At 41.0% G+C, this 18,377-nt stretch overlaps 1 protein-coding gene across 2 annotated transcripts in view; it reads right to left on the bottom strand.

Annotated features, from left to right (window-relative positions):
* The window catches only part of WDR70 (WD repeat domain 70), a 292,024-nt gene extending 274,492 nt beyond the window's left edge, over positions 1-17,532 (bottom strand). The window contains exons 1-4 of one of the 2 annotated variants that reach the window (XM_021076961.1): positions 17,389-17,532; positions 17,222-17,287; positions 14,799-14,882; positions 8,063-8,183 (exon numbers count right to left, since the gene is read on the bottom strand). In XM_021076961.1, coding sequence (XP_020932620.1) covers positions 8,063-8,183; positions 14,799-14,882; positions 17,222-17,287; positions 17,389-17,434 — 317 coding nt within the window. In that variant the 5' untranslated portion in view covers positions 17,435-17,532. The remainder of the gene's footprint in view (positions 1-8,062; positions 8,184-14,798; positions 14,883-17,221; positions 17,288-17,388) is intronic. The other variant, XM_021076962.1, reaches the window with a different exon arrangement.

Raw genomic sequence — 18,377 nt, 5'->3', positions numbered from 1 at the left:
CGAATCCAACTAGGAACCATGAGGTTGCAAGTTTGATCCCTAGCCTCGATCAGTGGGTTGAGGATCCAGTGTTGCCGTGAGCTGTGGTGTAGGTCATAGACGCGGCTTGGATCCCACGTTGCTATGGCTGTGGTGTAGGCTGGCAGCTACAGCTCCGATTAGACACCTAGCCTGAAAACCTCCATATGCCAAGGGTGCACCCTTAGAAAAGACCAAAAAAAAAGAAAAACTTATGGTTTCCAAATGAGACAGGTTGGAGGGTGGGGGAATGCACTGAGGGTTTGGGATAGAAATGCTGTAAAATTTGGTCATGATGATCATTGTATATCTATAAATGTAATAAAATTCACTAAGTAAAAAAAAAAGAAATCATATGAAACAACATATATTATTTAGGAATACATTCATATATATTAAAGTTATTAAAAAGAGAAAGGAAAGATAAACACTGGAAAGGTTTCCCTTGTGGAGGCAAGAGAGAAATTTGAAGAGGGAGAGCATTTCAAACGCATTGGTAAAGCTCTGCACTCTGCCTCATATGCTGAGTGTTTGTTTCATTGTTCTCTTTAAGTATGTGTGTGACATACTGCATAACAAAAATTTTTTGTTTAATAAAGGGAAAAACATCCCTGACCTTATGGTGTCCACAATCATCTAAAGGAACACATTACAGAAACAGTACATGATAGTTTATAACATGCTAAGTGCTATCCTAGACATTTGGGAAGAAAGGTTTTAAAATAAGCGAAACAGGAGTTCCCGTCATGGCTCAGTGGTTAACGAATCCGACTAGGAACCATAAGGTTGCGGGTTTGATCCCTGCCCTTGCTCAGTGGGTTAACGATCCAGCGTTGCCGTGAGCTGTGGACGCAGCTCGGATCCCACGTTGCTGTGGCTCTGGTGTAGGCTGGCATCTACAGCTCGAATTAGACCCTAGCCTGGGAACCTCCATGTGCCATGGGAGCAGCCCTAGAAAAGGCAAAAAGACAACAACAACAACAACAAAAAGCAAAACAATATTATCTCAGTCTTAGGGAAAAAAATGATACACAATAAAATTATAAAGAGATACATGAAAAAAATTCAAACAGGAGTTCCCATCATGGCACAGCAGAAACGAATCTGACTAGGAACCATGAGGTTGCAGGTTCAATCCCTGGCCTCCCTCAGTGGGTTAAGGATCTGGTATTGCCATGAGCTGTGGTGTAGGTCACAGACAAGCCTCAGATCCCGAGTTGCTGTGGTTGTGGCGTAGGCCAGCAGCTGTAGCTCCAATTTGACCCCTAGCCTGGGAACCTCCATATGCCACGGGTGCAGCCCTGAAAAAAAGCAAAAAAAAAAAAAATTTAAACTTAGAAGGCTGATCACTTCTGACAAGAAAGGGAGAGGGATGCAATTGAAGACAGTTCTCCAAGAGTCCACTCCTAACAGTAAAAGTTTACTTCTTAAGTTATCTGATGGATACTGTCTTTCATCATCTTTTTGAAAGTCTTAAATACTTCATAATAATTTCCCATTTAAATTTTTAACTAATTTTTATTAAATCTAGAAAAAAAATACCACAATAATCTCATTTGTGAGAAAAACTGCCTAAGAAATTTTTAAAACATTAAAACAATATGATCAAACACATAGGAAAATGTTTGTACCATGAAATGTGATATAATTAAGATTTTTTTAAAGCATGAGAATGAGACAAAATATCAAATCTAAGAAGTTTATCAATATACATATAAAATATGAGGTCACATTTCAAATAACTGGAGAAAGCAATCAGATTTGTTCAAAAAGAAAGATACATCAAAATCACAAGAAAAAAATGCATGGCCTCAAGGCAATTAAAATTATGGAAAAATTAACAAAATTCAGGAGCTCCTGCTATGGCAGAATAGGTTAAGATGCAGTGTTGTCTTTTGGCGACAAGGGTTTTATCTCTGGCCCAGGAAATTCCACATGCCTTGGTCCAAAAAAAAAAGGATTCTATGTTTTAAGAAAAGTCCTTAACTAATGTCTGTTTTCCTATTTTTTATTTAAAATGTGTTTTACAAAAACCACAAAAGCGAATTACCTTTAATTTTGGGTTTCTTCCCCCATGGAAAACATCACCATGTGTCTTGCCAGGCCAAATTAAAGACTGCGTCCTATGGTGTCAATGCATAGTACTTACGGTGACTAAAAAAGAAGTTACCACTTGCTATATATCTCTGGGAAAAGTAAAATCTGATAGTGCTTACTTGCTGATTTCTAGTTAGAACTTAAGGTTTTTAGGAGTTCCCCTTATGGCACAGTAGAAATGAATCCCAGTAGTATCCATGACAATGTGGGTTCAATCTCTGGCCTTGCTCAGTGGATTAAAGATCTGGCATTGCCGTGAGCTGTGGTGTAGGTCGAAGACTCGGCTCGGATCCCAGGTTGCTGTGGCTGTGGTGTAGGCCAGCAGCTATAGCTCCACTTCAACCCCTAGCCTGGGAACTTCCATAGGCCTCGAGTGCAGCCCTAAAAAGCAAAACAAACAGGAGTTCCCTGGCACAGTGGTTAATGGATCTGACTAGGAACCATGAGGTTGCAGGTTCAATCCCTGGCCTCACTCAGTTGGTCACGGATCCGGCATTGCCATGAGCTGTGGTGTAGGTCACAGACGCAGCTCGGATCCAGCGTTGCTGTGGCTCTGGCATAGGCCGGCGGTTACAGCTCCGATTCGACCCCTAGCCTGGGAACCTCCATATGCCGCAGGTGCAGCCCAAGAGAAGACAAAAAAAAAAAAAAAAAAAAAGCAAAACAAACACAAAAACAGTCCATGGGCAAAAAAGTTATGGTTACCAAAGGGAGAAAGGTTGGGTGGGAGGTGGCAAGAATGGAATGGGGGTTTGGGATTGGCACAGGCACACTGAGGTATATGGAATGATTGACCAATGAGGAAAATGGGGACCTAGTAGCATAGAGAACTCTACCCAGTATTCTGTGATAACCTATGCAGGAAAAGAACCTGAGAGAGAATGGATATGTGTATATGTATGACTGGGTGACTTTATTGTACACCAGAAATTATCACAGCCTTGTAAATTAACTATACTTCAATGAAACTAAAAAAAATAATTAAAAAAAAAAAAACAGTTCATAGGTGAAGTTCCTATTTTGGCTCAGCAGAACTGACATATTCTCCATAAGAACACAGGTTCAATCCCTGGCCTCATTCAGTGGGTTAATAATCCAGCCTCGCTGCAAGCTGCAACACAGGTCACAGATGTGGCTCAGATCTGGCATTGCTGTGGCTGTGGAGTAGGCCAGAAATGTCCATATACCACAGGTAGAGCCATAAAAAGAAAAAAAAAAAAAAAAAAGAAACAGTTCACAGACAACAAGTTAGCAATGTTTTGTTTGAGTCCATCACCAATTCAGCCACTGACTTCAATGCTCTTATAAAAGTTAACTGATATCTGGGTATTTCCATATGTTTCCTTAATATGAAAAATGTTAGGGGCACTGACTTACTAATGTTTTGAATAGTAGAAGTAAAAATTGCAATACATTGAAGATAACTAAACACTCAGTTTTGCCAGACAGTTCCACAATTCCCCCAGGACATGGCCTTTGCTCCCAGCACAAAATCACTTTCCCTAAATTGGAGTTCTGGATTATGACAATCACATAAGCACACTAAATTGAGTGCTAAGCTTTGTGGGAGACATGGCAAAAAGAGGAATGGTTTCCAAGTGTCTAATACGAAAAAGTGCTTAGAGAGGAATTTTTTTGTCCTAGTGCTATAGTCAAGAAATAACTTATTAGAGTTCCCGTTGTGGCTCAGCAGTTAGTGAACCGGACTAGCATCCATGAGGAGGTGGGTTCGATCCCTGGCCTCACTGAGTGGGTTAAGGATCGGCATTGCTGTGAGCTTCGGTGTAGGTCGCAGACATGACTTGGATCCCACATTGCTGTGGCTGTGGCGTAGGCTGGTGGCCACAGCTCCAATTATACCCCTAGTCTGGGAACCTCCATATGCCGCAGGTTCGGCCCTAAAAAGACAAAAAGACCAAAAAAAAAAAGAAAGAAAGAAAGAAAAGAAAAGAAATAATTTAATGAATGAACAGTAATACAGAAAATATCCTGGATTAGATTTTGTAGTAAATAAAGATGTTCTTAAAATGGCTTTTTTTTTTGGTCCACCTCCAAGGCCTGTGGAAGTTCTCAGGTGAGAGACCGAATCCGTGCCACAGTTACAATCTGAGCCACAGGCAGCAGCATTAGATCTTTAACCCGCTGCACCACAAGGGAACTTTCACAAAATGGGTATTTTCTTAAACAGACTTCAAATTTGATTTAGCCGCAATGAAGTTATTTCATAGTAACATTATTCAATGCTTAAGCAGAAATAGCTGAAAGACTTCTTTTTTTTTTTTTTTTTTTTTTTTTTTTTGTCTTTTTGCCTTTCTAGGGCCAATCCCGCAGCATATGGAGATTCCCAGGCTATGGGGCTAATCGGAGCTGTGGCCACCGGCCTACACCAGAGCCACAGCAATGAGGGATCTGAGCCACGTCTGCGACCCACACTACAGTTCATGGCAATGCTGGATCCTTACCCCACTGAGCAAGGCCAGGGATCGAACCCGAAACCTCATGGTTCCTAGTCGGATACGTTAACCACTGTGCCACAACAGGAACTCCAAGACTTCTACAACAGAGATAGAAAATCTACATGAAATGTTTCTGATATAAATATATTCTCAGTTAAGCTGTTGACAGGCCTATTCAATTGCCATGGATTATTCATTCCAGGCCTTCTGATACTTCGGTAAGTAAACTTTCATTCTTTGATCAATAAGATACTATAATAAAGTTGTATTATTATATTTTTCTTGATGGTTATTTCCATCTTTATATTTTATATAGATGTCCCCCACTTATAATTTAGACTTAACAACTTTTCAAGTCAACGATGGTGCAAAAGCAGTGCATATTCATCAAAAACCATCCATCAAATTTTGAATTTTAATCTTTTCTAGGACTAACGATAAGCAGTACGATACTCGCTGATGATGCTGGGCAGGGACAGGGAGCTGCAGCTCCCAGTCAGCCAGGCAACTATCAGGGTAAATAATCAATATGCTTACAACCATTCTGTACCCAAACCACTACTCTGTTTTTCACTTTAGTATAGTATTTAATAAGTTACATGAGATAGCCAGTACTTTATTATAAAACAGGCCTTGTGTTCTATGGTTTTGCCCAAATGTAGGTTAATGTAAGTGTTCTGAGCATGTTTAAGGTAAAGTAGCCTAAGCTTTGATGTTCAACAGATTAGGGGTATTATATGTGTTTTCTTTGACAATGACATTTTCAATTTATGATAGGTTTATCTGGACATAACTCCATCATATGTCAAGGAAGATCTGTAATTATAATCTCTATAATAGTTCTATAAGTTTTTTTTTTTTTTTTCTGTTTTGGCTGCCTTGCAGCATATGGAGTTAACAGGCCAAGAATCAGATCTGAGCCGCAGTTTGACTTACACACTGCAGCTGTGGCAATGCCACTGTGCCTGGCTGGGAATTAAACCTGCATCCCAGTACTACAGAGACCACTGCTGATCCCACTGCGCCATGGTGGGAACTCCAGTTTTGTAATTTGAATCACTAATGACAAAAGTAATCTTAGGTTTTATTATTTCAACAAAAAGTATTCTCAGTACCAGTAGCACATGTTCTTTATCTCTGGACTTTAAAGTTAGTATTGCAAACATTCTCTGATATACATCATACCAGGGAGGAGTTCCCATCGTGGCTCAGTGGTTAATAAATCTGAGTAGGAACCATGAGGTTGCAGGTTCCATCCCTGGCCTTGTTCAGTGGGTTAAGGAGCTGGCGTTGCCATGAGCTGCGGTGTAGGTTGCAGACGCAGCTTGGATCCCGCGTTGCTGTGGCTCTGGCGTAGGCCGGTGGCTACAGCTCTGATTCAACTCCTAGCCTGGGAATCTCCATATGCCGAGGGTGTGGCCCTAGAAAAGACAAAAAAATAAAAATAAATAAATAAACAAATCATACCAATGTTTTCTTAGGTTAGTCTCCCAAGGCAATAGAAATAAAAACAAAAATAACCAAACAGGACCTAATCAAACTTACAACCTTTTGTACAGCAAAAGAAACGATAAACAAAACAAAAAGACAATCTACAGAATGGGAGAAAACATTTGCAAATAAAGAAACAGACAAGGGCTTAATTTCCAAAAGTCATACAACTCAACAATAAAAAAAAAAAAATCCAAACATGGGCAGAAGACCTAAATATATATAACTCCAAAGAAATACAAATGGCCAATAAGCACAAGAAAAATGTTCAATACTGCTAATTATTAGAGAAATGCAAATCAAAACTACAATGAGGTACCACCTCACGTTGGTCAGAACGTCCATCATTAAAAAGTCTACAAATAAAAAAATGCCGGAGAGAATATAGAGAAAAGGGAACCCTCCTACACTGTTGGTGAGAATATAAATTGGTGCAGCCACTATGGAAAACAGTATGGAGGCCCCTCAGAAAACTAAGGACAGAGTTACCATATGATCTAGCAATCCCACTCCTGGGCATATATCCAGACAACACTATAATTCAAAAAGTTATATGCACCCCAATGTTCATAGCAGCAATATCCACACTATCCAAGACAAGGAAACAACCTAAATGTCTGTCAACAGAGGAATGAATACAGAAGATGTGGTGCATATATACAATGGAATACTACTCAGCCATAAAAAAAATGAAATAATGCCTTTTACAGCAGCATGGACGCAACTAGAGATTATCATACTAAATGAAATAAGTCAGAAAGATAAAGACAAATACCATATGATATCATTTATATGTGGAATCTAAAATATGGCACAAATGAACCTATCTTCAAAACAGAAACAGACTCACAGACATACAGTTGCCGAAGAGGAGAGGGTAGGTAATGAGATGGACTGGGAGTTTGGAGTTAGCAAATGCAAACTATTACATTTAGAATGGGATAAGCAATGAGGTCCTACTATATGGCACAGGGAACTATATCCAATCTCTTGGGATAGACCATGATGAAATATAGTAAAACAAAAAGAATGTATTTATATATATATATATATATATAGACAACACTACAATTCAAAAAGTTATATCCACCCCAATGTTCATAGCAGCTATATATACATATTGAATGACTTGGTCACTTAATGTAGAGCAGAAATTGGCACAACTGTAAATCAACTGTATTTTAAAATACACACACACACACACACTTAATATTAGAATTTTTATCCAATCCAGACTTGATATCTATATACCTATTTATTACTTAAAGTTCTTAGTAATTAAACTACATAGTATTAAACTTTACTTTAATTCTTTTTTTTTTTTGTCTTTTTGCTATTTCTTGGGCCGTTCCCGCGGCATATGGAGGTTCCCAGGCTAGGGGTCGAATCGGAGCTGTAGCCACCGGCCTACGCCAGAGCCACAGCGACGCGGGATCCAAGTCACGTCTGCAAACTACACCACAGCTCACGGCAACACCGGATCGTTAACCCACTGAGCAAGGGCAGGGACCGAACCCGCAACCTCATGGTTCCTTGTCGGATTCCTTAACCACTGCGCCACGACGGGAACTTCCACTTTAATTCTAAAGGCTGCTTTCTAACTCAGTAAACTTATAATATGCCTCTATTTATATTATTTATTATCTATTTCCATAAAAGATCCTACCAAAAAAGGTTATCATGTATGCAGAATTTTGGGAAAAGGGACAAAAGGTGTAAGTGACAAAGTAAACATAAAAAAATTATAAACCTGTCACAGCTTCCCAAGGCTACACAGTTATGCTTTGCAGTCAAAAAGCACAGACTTTAACACTACATCTGGAATACTTTAGAAAAAGCCAATTGATTCACAAGGTGACAAAGAACTTTTTCATGGTCCTAAGGATACAGTTACCTAAAATTGGGAAAAAGTATGCGAGCATAAGGAACTCTGCCTAAACTGTGTTATGAACATCTAGGACATCATAGTTTAGTAGCATCCTTTCGAAAAAGATAAGCACCTGGACGATGGTTTAGAGCAATCTCTGGCCACATTTGAGCCTGAAGGTGTCGGTTCAATATCTTCAGTTTGCCTTCTTAATTCTTTCTCTCTGTTCATTTCTTCCTCTTTTTCTCTTGCTTCTGAAAAGATTGAAAAAATATTTTAGACTTCAAAATTGATCATTAAAAGGCTGAAAATTAACATAGTCACAAAGATTTAGCACAAGAACATTACCAACAACAGCAGAAAATCATCGATCTAAATGCCCACAATGAGGAAGTTCTTCAGTGGCATAGCGGTTTAAGGATTCAGCATTGCTGCAGTTGTGGCACAGGCTACAATGCTGCACAGGGAACTGGCCAGGGAACTTTCACCTGCCACAGGTGCAGCCAAAAATAAGATAAGGAGTTCCAATCGTGGCTCAGTGGTTAACCAATCCAACTAGGAACGATGAGGTTGTGGGTTCGATCCCTGGCCTTGCTCAGTGGGTTAAGGATCCAGTATTGCCGTGAGCTGTGGTGTAGGTCGCAGACTCAGCTCGGATCCCGCGTTGCTGTGGCTCTGGTGTAGGCCGGCGGATGCAGCTCCAATTAGACCCCTAGCCTGGGAACCTCCATATGCCATGGGAGAGAGGCCCAGAAAAGGCAAAAAGACAAAAATAAAATAAAAATAAAATAAAATTTAAATAAATAAATGCTCCACAGAGAAAATAATTGAGTTTTCTTGTACATCAACATAATATAAAAATAGAACCAATAAAAATAGTGATGGAAAATATACAAATTTTGGAAAATATGAAGATTTGTTAAACAAAATTAGCAGGAGAACAGTATATTAATCACGACCATACAATGTAAAAAGATGTGGCAATTGATAAGAAGCATTCAAAGGTTAAGGGAGTTCCCCTTGTGGTGCAGCAAAGAATCCGACTAGTATCCGTGAGGGTGCGGGTTCAATCCCTGGCCTTGCTCAGTGGGTCGGAGATCCTGTGTTGTTGTGAGCTGTGGTGTAGGTCATAGATTCCGCTCAGATTCGACGTTGCTGTGGCTGTGGCATGGGCCAGCACTTGCAGCGCTGATTCAACTCCTAGCCTGGGAACTTCCATATGGTGCAGTTGCGGCCCTGAAAACAAAAAAACAAGAAACGAACAAACAAAAGTGTTCAAATGTTAAGATTTTAGGTAACCTCATTCTGAATTTTTAATGCTTTAAACCATAAATTCAGCAATTCATTCCTTTCTGAATTTCTCTAACTGAATTTGGTCTGAGACTTCCTACCAAAATCATGAGAAAATTTCAATTATATTAAGTCTCCAAAGTTGTTTACTTTAGAAAGACAAAATTTAAGGAAATTTAATCTTTCTCCTCTGATAATCTCGTTCTACAACTGGTGGGCACACAGGAAGGAAATGAATTTATGAATAGGTTGGTTCTAACTGCCACCATCCTCAATAACCCGAGATAATCTTTCATATTTTTTTCTAATTTAGTGAAATATACCCAAAGTTAAGCAGTATCAAAGGGCCCTGGTTAATTGGAATGTTATACTCTTAAGGGTTTTGTGTTGCTAGGATATAAGAGCATGAGGAAGGAGGAGATAGCCAGCAAGTGTCAACTAGTCTTTCATCACAAACACGGGAGGTAAAACTCTCCAGGAAGAGGTAAGGTAAATGTTCTAGCTTTAGTTCATGTTAACTTTTTTTTTTTTTTTTTTTTTTTTTAATTCTCCACTGGGCCAAGGTGGGTAAGGAGTCAACAATTCTGTACTTTGATGGCAGAGGAGGTTGGAAACAATACGAGAAGGATAATGTTCCAATGTAAATGAGCCTGCTGGGCTCCTAGCCTCATCTCGCTTCTCCAGTCATTCCCTCCATACCCTGGGGAGGAGCACAGGGGAGGGGGTACAGGATTCACATGGACTGTAGGCGCAGGTCCTACTGGCAGGTCTGACTCTAATCAGAAACTATACTGAGAAGTTCCCGTCGTGGCGCAGTGGTTAACGAATCTGACTAGGAACCATGAGGTTGCGGGTTCGATCCCTGGCCTTCCTCAGTGGGTTAAGGATCTGGCCTTGTCGTAAGCTGTGGTGTAGGTCACAGACATGGCTAGGATCCCAAGCTGCTGTGGCTGTGGTGTAGGCCAGTGGCTGCAGCTCCAGTTCAACCCCTAGCCTGGGAACCTCCATATGCTGCAGGAGCACCCCTAGAAAAGACAAAAAAAAAAAAAAAAAGAAAGAAAGAAACTATACTGAGACACTCATTATTAGCCACCTACTGAAAAGCCACTTCCCCCATTTTTTCTTGCTAAGAAAACCACAATTCTCTCCAGTTAAGAGGATCACTGTGGTCCAGGAGATGCTGGGCTCCTCCCCACCCAGAAGGAGTGATTTCCAAGTCAATCATACTGCTCTCGCAATGGCTATTTCTGGAACTTTTTTACATGCTACATTAATACTGGCCAGGAATATGTGAGGGGAAGTCAGCTGGAGGTGCATTTGAGAAAAGATTTTCTTACTCCTACAAAGGGTCATTCAAAAGTCCCCCTTCAGGAGTTCCTGTTGTGACTCAACAGTAATGAACCCAGCTAGTATCCATGAGGATTAAGGTTCGATCCTTGGTCTCGCTCAGTGGGTCAGGGATCCAGCATTGCTGTGAGCTGTTGTAGGCCAGAAGCTGCAGTTCCAATCGACCCCTAGCCTGGGAACTTACATGTGCCTCTGGTGTGGCCCTTTTAAAAAAAAAAAAAAAAAGCCTCCTTTCGGCCCATGGATGTGGTCATCTGCATGTAACAAAATTTAGTAAAACATGGGAGTTCCTACTGTGGCACAGCGGACACAAATGTGACCTGTATCCATGAGATGAGGTTCGATCCCTGCCCACACTCAGTGGGTTAAGGATCTGGCATTGCTGTGAGCTGGGGTGTAGGTCACAGGCGTGGCTTGGATCCCAAGTTGCTGGGGCTGTGGTGTAGGCTGGCAGCTGTAGCTCTGATTCGACCCCTAGCTTGAGAACTTTCATATGCCTCACCTGTGGCCCTAAAAAAACAAAGAAAAGAAAAGAAAGAAAAAAAAGAAAAACTTAGTTGACAAAATTTTGAGTCATGAAGACAGTCAACTTACAAAGAGCCAACACTCTAAAGCTGGTAAAGCAGAAAAAGTGGAAAAAAACTTCCTTTCTTCATGTTAGGATTCAAGACAGAAGAGCCCCATTCCAGAGTTTCTGTCATAGTGTGACACTAAACTTTTCTTATTTGAGCCATTTTTTTTTTTCTTTTTAGGGCCATACCTGTGGCATATGAAAGTTCCCAAATTAAGGGTCGAATCAGAGCTGTAGCTGCCCGCCTACATCAAAGCCACAGCAACACCAGATTCCAGCCACATCTGCAACCTACACCGCAGCTCAAGGCAATGCCAGATCCTTAACCCAGTGAGCGAGGCCAGGGATCGTGAATCCGCATCCTCATGGTTACTAGTCTGGTTCATTACCACTGAGCCACATGGGGAACTCCTGAGCCATTTTTATTTAGGTCTTCTATGACTCCTTTGCATATTAACATCAACTTTAACAAAAATGCTAGCAACTAATACTCACATGGAGCTTGCCCTTGTGAAAGAATTCGCCCCAGGAAGTCAATAAGTACATTCATCACTCCACATATACACCTTTTATTTATTTAATTTTTTTGGTAAGCCCATTTAAGCTCTATTATCTTAGCAAATTCCGATTATACAATACAGTTGAGGTAGGTACAATTATCCTCACTCTACATTTGAGGAATCTAAGGCAGAGAAGTAACAGAGCTATTAAGTCCCAAAGCAGTAAAGTGAGGCTCCACAACTGCATCTTTTCTTGATGTGACCAGATTTTCTAAAGGCTGTAAAATTATCCAATGAGTACACCTATCTTATAAAACACTGAGTCTACCTCTTTCTCTAAAAGGCCATAAAGTACAGCCTTTTATTGCTTGCTTGTAACCAGACTACTGGGAAACTATTACCCACCCCCCGTCTAATTAGAGTTCCTTCCTCATGGATAAATATTGCATACTACTTGCCCCATTCCAGTGAAACATCTAACTTTTTAATTTAAAACTGAACTTTTTTTTTTTTATGCTAGTAAGAATTTTCTATTCAGAGAGGTTCCTTCTGTCACCTGCTGCTTCATAAGAACAAGAAGAAAAAAGAGGGGGGGAGTATTTTTGAGAGAAAAAAACTTTTTTTCCCTTACTGTTGACTACGGACAAAAATCAAAATGAAACAGAACTCAAGAACTGTAGCTCCCTGACCAAGGGGATCATTTTCTCACACTTTTACCAAACACAGAACCAAGTATACTGGAACATGGTAAAAATGCTCTGTATATTCCCTTACGAGAGGTGAATTAACCTATTCCCCAACACCTCATTTTACTCTTCCAAATATCTCATTTTATGGTTATCTGTCTACTTTTAGATAGTTATCAACTTTGGATAGCATTTCTGCAAAAGCACCCCATACATATGTGATTCTTATCTAGATCAACAGCTAACTATATAAAACTACCAAGTCCCATCTAGGCTGATTCACACAACTGCAGGCTCAAGTTGATGTAATTTAGCACTTGAAAAACCTCGTTTTAATTATTTCATTATATCTCAATCATTATAAGAACCATATAAAGGAAAAAATAAAAGTTAAGATAAAATATAAAGGATCCTTCCATTTTAAGAAGGGGGTATTTAATTGTTTTTTTTTAAAGGATAAAACATAAAGGAAGTAAAATAAAAACATAAGCTAGAACGATTTTTTTTAATTTTTTTTGTCTTTTTCTAGGGCCACACCCTTGGCATATGGAAGTTCCCAGGCTAGGGGTCTAATCCGAGCTGTAGCTGCCGGCCAAAGCCAGAACTACAGCAACGTGGGATCTGAGCCACGTCTGCAACCTACATCACAGCTCAAGGCAATGCCGGATCCTTAACCCAATGAGCAAGGCCAGGGATTGAACCCGCAACCTCATGGTTCCTAGTCGGATTTGTTAAGCACTGAGCCACAACGGGAACTGCTAGAATGATTTTTTTTTTTTTTTGTCTTTTTGCTATTTCTTGAGCTGCTCCCACGGCATATGGAGGTTCCCAGGCTAGGGGTCGAATCAGAGCTGTAGCCACCGGCCTACGCCAGAGCCACAGCAACGCAGGATCCGAGCCGCGTCTGCGACCTACACCACAGCTCATGGCAACGCCAGATCATCAACCCACTGAGCAAGGGCAGGGACCGAACCCGCAACCTCATGGTTCCTAGTCGGATTCGTTAACCACTGCGCCATGATGGGAACTCCTGATTTTTTTTTTAATCATGATATTCTTTGTTTTTTTATAGGACTTAAAGCTTTCTAAATCTCCCCCCGCCCCAGGACTTAAATTTAGTTTTCGTTATTCTAATTTAAAACAATTCACTAGCCTACCAGTTTCATGAACATTTATTTAATTTTAAATGTTTAATGCAAAACATAACTAGAAATAAAAAACAAATGAGAACACTTTAACTAGTTACAATTCTCAATTAAATATTTAGAAATATAACTACTACATACCAAGTTCTCCATTACACATTATAAAATGATCAACAAAGGTTCCTATCATCAAGACATGAACAACATTAAGATAAGTTTGTGATTTTTTTTCCCCCCTCTTTTTTCTTCTTAGGGTCACGCCTGTGGCATAAGGAAGTTTCCAAGCTAGGGAGTCAGACAGGAGCTGCAGCTGCAGGCCTATGCCACAGCCAGAGCAACACAGGATCCTAGCCACATCTGGAACTATGCCACAGCACGCAGCAATGCCAGAACCTTAACCCACTGAGCAAGGCCTACAAACAAATCCACATCCTCATGGATACTTGTCAGGTTCTTAACCCACTGAGCTACCAGGAACTCCTAATTTTTTTTTAAAGTACTATTTAAAAAACAAAAGCAGAGAACACTTATTATCTCCAGAGGGGTTTTGAAATAATACCTACAAAAGGTAAAATAAGAGGAATCAGTCTGCTTTGAAGACCCTGACTGCGGTGGTACCTAGGACTGCCAACCACCTGGTATCAAACCAGACAGTCTGGAAGTTAAGTCCTTCATTAAATGTCTAGCATAACTTATTATTGCAGGGATTCAACGGCAGCAGCCACATTCACTTATGTCTCAATTTTCTATACTGCCTGGGTCAACAGTCAGTGGTGTACACAGCTCTGAGAGCCACCTCTCGCTCAGCCTTCCAAATACTGGTTCCGCTATAAGCAGGAAAGAAAAAAAGAAATGAGAATCAGATGGGGGGGAGAAGAGATAATAAAGAAACTGCTATTCTGATTCTGATAAATTAATTTTGAATCCTTGTTTGTTCGTAGCTCACACTTCTAAAAGATTTTAGCATTCAGAACTTCTTATTCTATTTTTTTAAGTATAGTTGATTTACAACATTGTGTCAATTTTCTCATCCTATTTAGATAAAACTTTTTACTATGTTTAAAACAAAAAAAAAAATCTCTGCTTCCACAGGAATACAGCACATATGGTCTTTTTTTTTTTTTTTTTTTTTATTATTATTTTCCCACTGTACAGCAAGGGGGTCAGGTCATCCTTAGATGTATACATTGCAGTTACAGTTTTTTCCCCCATACATATGGTCTTTTAACAATTCTGAATTCTTTTTCAGTCTGAAAATAACTGGTACCATCCTTATGTAAGTTGGATACAGTATTTAATCAACAAAAGAGCAAATAACTAAAATTCTTACCCAGTGTTTTCCGACTTCTCTCCACCGCCGTTCTTCGAGTTTGTTCAAACATTGCTTCCAAGTCAAATGTGCGAGCTTTTTTCCCTGAAACAGGAATGAGTAGCAGACTGTGATCTTCTTGAACTAAACTGGCCAAACTTTAGATACATAATAAATACTTACCAATTAACCAAAAACCAGTTAGTCTATCTAATAACATAATATGGCTACAAAAATAAGTATAAAATAGCAATGAAGAAAGAGTTTCCTCGAGGCTTGGATCTGGCGTGGCTGTGGCAAAGGCCAGCAGCTACAGCTCCAATTAGACCCCGAGCCTGGGAACCTCCATATGCCACGAGTGCGGCCCTAGAAAAGATAAAAAGACCACAAAAAAAAAAAAAAGTTAACTTTCCAGGAAATTCATAATGATAATCTCAACACTAAATAACAATCAGTCGACTTCGCATCATCCTGTAATTCATTTACACCCTACTCCTTGAAACTACAACACTGGTGTGCTAGGTGAAATAGATAATGCTCATACCCTAAGAGTCAAAACCTGTGAATATATTACATTGCATGGGGAACTTTACAAAGGTAATTAAGGTTATGAACTTTATAACTGGGATATTATCCCGGTCAGCCCAATCTAATCATAGGAGCCCTCACAGGCAAAGATGCAGAATAGATAGGGCAGAAGTCTGAGATATCTGAAGGACTACAATTCACCTGAAGATGAAGGGGGCAAGAAGACAAGGAATGCAGGCATCTAAAAGGGCTAAGAGATTCCTACTTGACACCCAGTAAGGAAACAGGAATCTCAGCCCAAAACCACAAGGAACTGACATTCTGACAACCTGAACATGCTTACAAAAATTGGTGAATTTGCTTTTGCTGTCTTAATTTTAATAATAATATCTCTTTTGTGTTGGCAAAAATATGGTAAAAATAGCTAACACACTAGCGACTTTGGGATAAATTCAAATCACCTTTCTGAATGGCATTATGACAATATATATCAAAAAGTTTTAAAAGATACATACCCAACTTTTGTTAGTTTTTAATATTTATACTTTTTACAAAAGTAGTCCCTCCTTCAGAAATCTACCTGATGGAAACACATAAAACACCTTTTACAAAAGGAGATAAAAAAGAGTTACCTATAAAAATGTTTATTTTAGTATTACTGACAAAAGTCAGAAAATATGTGGGAGAAAATTAAAAATATTGAGTTCAGTGGGTTAAGAACCTGACTACTATCCATGAGGATGCAGGTTCAATCTCTGGCCTCTATCAGTGGGTTAAGGATCCCATGTTGTCACAAGCTGTGGTATGGGTCACAGATGCAGCTTGGATTCCATGTGGCTATGGTGTAGGCCCGAAGCTGCAGCTACAATTCAACCACTAGCCTGGGAACCTCCATATGCAGCAGATGCAGCCATAAAAAAAAAAGCAAAGAAAAAAAAAACTACAAACTATCAGAGTTCTCTTGTGGGGCAGCAGGTTAAGGATCTGGCATCGTCACTCCAATGGCTTGGCTGCTGTGGCATGGGTTCAATCCCTGACCTGGAAATTTCCCCATGGCTCCAGGGGGTGGGACCATGAAACAAAAATAAGTACCATAATACCAACTAGGAGACAGTAAATGTGGCTTAAGGCATTACCACAATAAATGAATACGTGAATGAACAAACAAGAAATCAAAGTGAAGATACTCGATTAGGAAAACCTGAACCAAAAAAGATTTACTATTCAACTGTAATTTTTAAAAATACCCAAAACAGGAGTTCCCGTCGTGGTGCAGTGGTTAACGAATCCGACTAGGAACCATGAGGTTGCAGGTTCGGTCCCTGCCCTTGCTCAGTGGGTTAACGATCCGGCATTGCCGTGAGCTGTGGTGTAGGTTGCAGACGCGGCTCGGATCCCGCGTTGCTGTGGCTCTGGCGTAGGCCTGTGGCTGCAGCTCCGATTGGACCCCTAGCCTGGGAACCTCCATATGCCGCGGGAGCGGCCCAAGAAATAGCAACAACAACAACAACAAAAAGACAAAAAGACCAAAAAAAAAAAAAAATACCCAAAACAGGTATTTTCTTTGATAACATTTGTTGACAAATGCAGACCACAGTGGTTAGTGCAAAGAGCCAAGTCCTTTCATCAACCAACAACGCCCTCCACCGCTTGAGTCCCAAAGCAATCTTCCTTTCTCACTAGCCTTCCCGTAACTGTTACCTTGGTTGGTCCCAAGAGATAGGCGGGAGTTAGAAAAAGGGTTGAGAAGCCAGCGTCTAGACATTGCAAGATACACACACTACAGCTAAAGTACTTAGGACTGGACGCAGCGGAAGGTGAGGAACACAGGTGACAGCTCGGGGTCCCTCTCTTAACCTGCAGGTCTCTAAACCTCTGCGAAAGGAGACAGGGTCGTGCCTAGGGCAGACACTCACCGAACCCCGTGAAACCCATGGTGACCGCCAGCTGCGGGTCCGGCCCCGATGTGTCTGAACCTGTCACTAGAACAAGAGAAGAGGAAAAAAGGCCTAGTTAGTGCGACGTCCCCAGGGCACCGGCCCTGCCCGACCCACCGTGCCTGCGCCTGCCTCACTGAACCCACCGTCGCTGGGCCCCGGGCGCTCCATGATCGGACACCCGCTACGCATCCAGCTACAGCCGTAACCCTAACAGCAATTGAACTACCGGTAAACCGGGCAGGAAGTATCGCCTCCAAGCTTCAGCGTCGCCGCCAAGACCAGGAGCGGCGCCTTTCACGAAGGGACAGAGACCTTCTGAGCAGCGCCACTCTAGCGGACCGGAGGAGTATAAGCGCCACAGAGGTACCTTCCAGTTGAACTTGCTGGAAGGCGAGTATTGCCTGGAGTTTTTAGTGTTTTGAATTTGTTTTTGGTTTGTTGTTGTTGTTGTTGTTGTTGTATCTGCGGCATATGGAAATTCCCAGGCTAGGGGTCTAATTGGAGCTACAGCTGCCAGCCTACGCCACAGCCACAGCAACGCTGGTTGTCAACCCGATTCAACCCCTAGCCTGGGAATCTCCATATGCTGCCAGTGTGGCCCTAAAAAAAGGCAAAAGCTACTCCTCTTTGGTGCAGGGTATTATAACTTGGGCAAGGCCAGGAATTGAACCCACATCCTCCTGGGTACTAGTGGGATTCTTTGCCAGTGTGCCACGACAGGCACTCCTGTCTGGGGCTTTTGTTAACACTTTTTGTTTCTTAAGATGTGTTTACTGGGAGTTCCCGTCATGGCTCAGTGGTTAACAAACCCGACTAGGATCCATGAGGACATGGGTTTGATTCCTGGCCTCCCACAGGGCTTAAGGATCCGGCATTGCTGTGAGCTGTGGTGTAGGTCACAGATGCGGCTCAGATCCCTGTAGGCCTGTGGCTACAGCTCCGATTGGACCTCTAGCGTGGGAACATCCATATGCCACAGGTGCGGCCCTAAAATGACAAAAAGACAAAAAAGAAAAAAAAGAAGATGTGTTTACTGCCAAGGTGACATTAATCCTCAGAATTCTGAAGAAAAGCCAACAAATCTCCTTCCTTTGTGTTGTGTCCTTATCTAAGAGGAAATGCCCACAGCTCT

This window comes from Sus scrofa, chromosome 16 (assembly GCF_000003025.6).
Source record: "Sus scrofa isolate TJ Tabasco breed Duroc chromosome 16, Sscrofa11.1, whole genome shotgun sequence".
Lineage (NCBI taxonomy): Eukaryota > Metazoa > Chordata > Mammalia > Artiodactyla > Suidae > Sus > Sus scrofa.
Note: the sequence above shows the minus strand (reverse complement) of the source record. Positions and strands in the feature narration are given on the sequence as shown.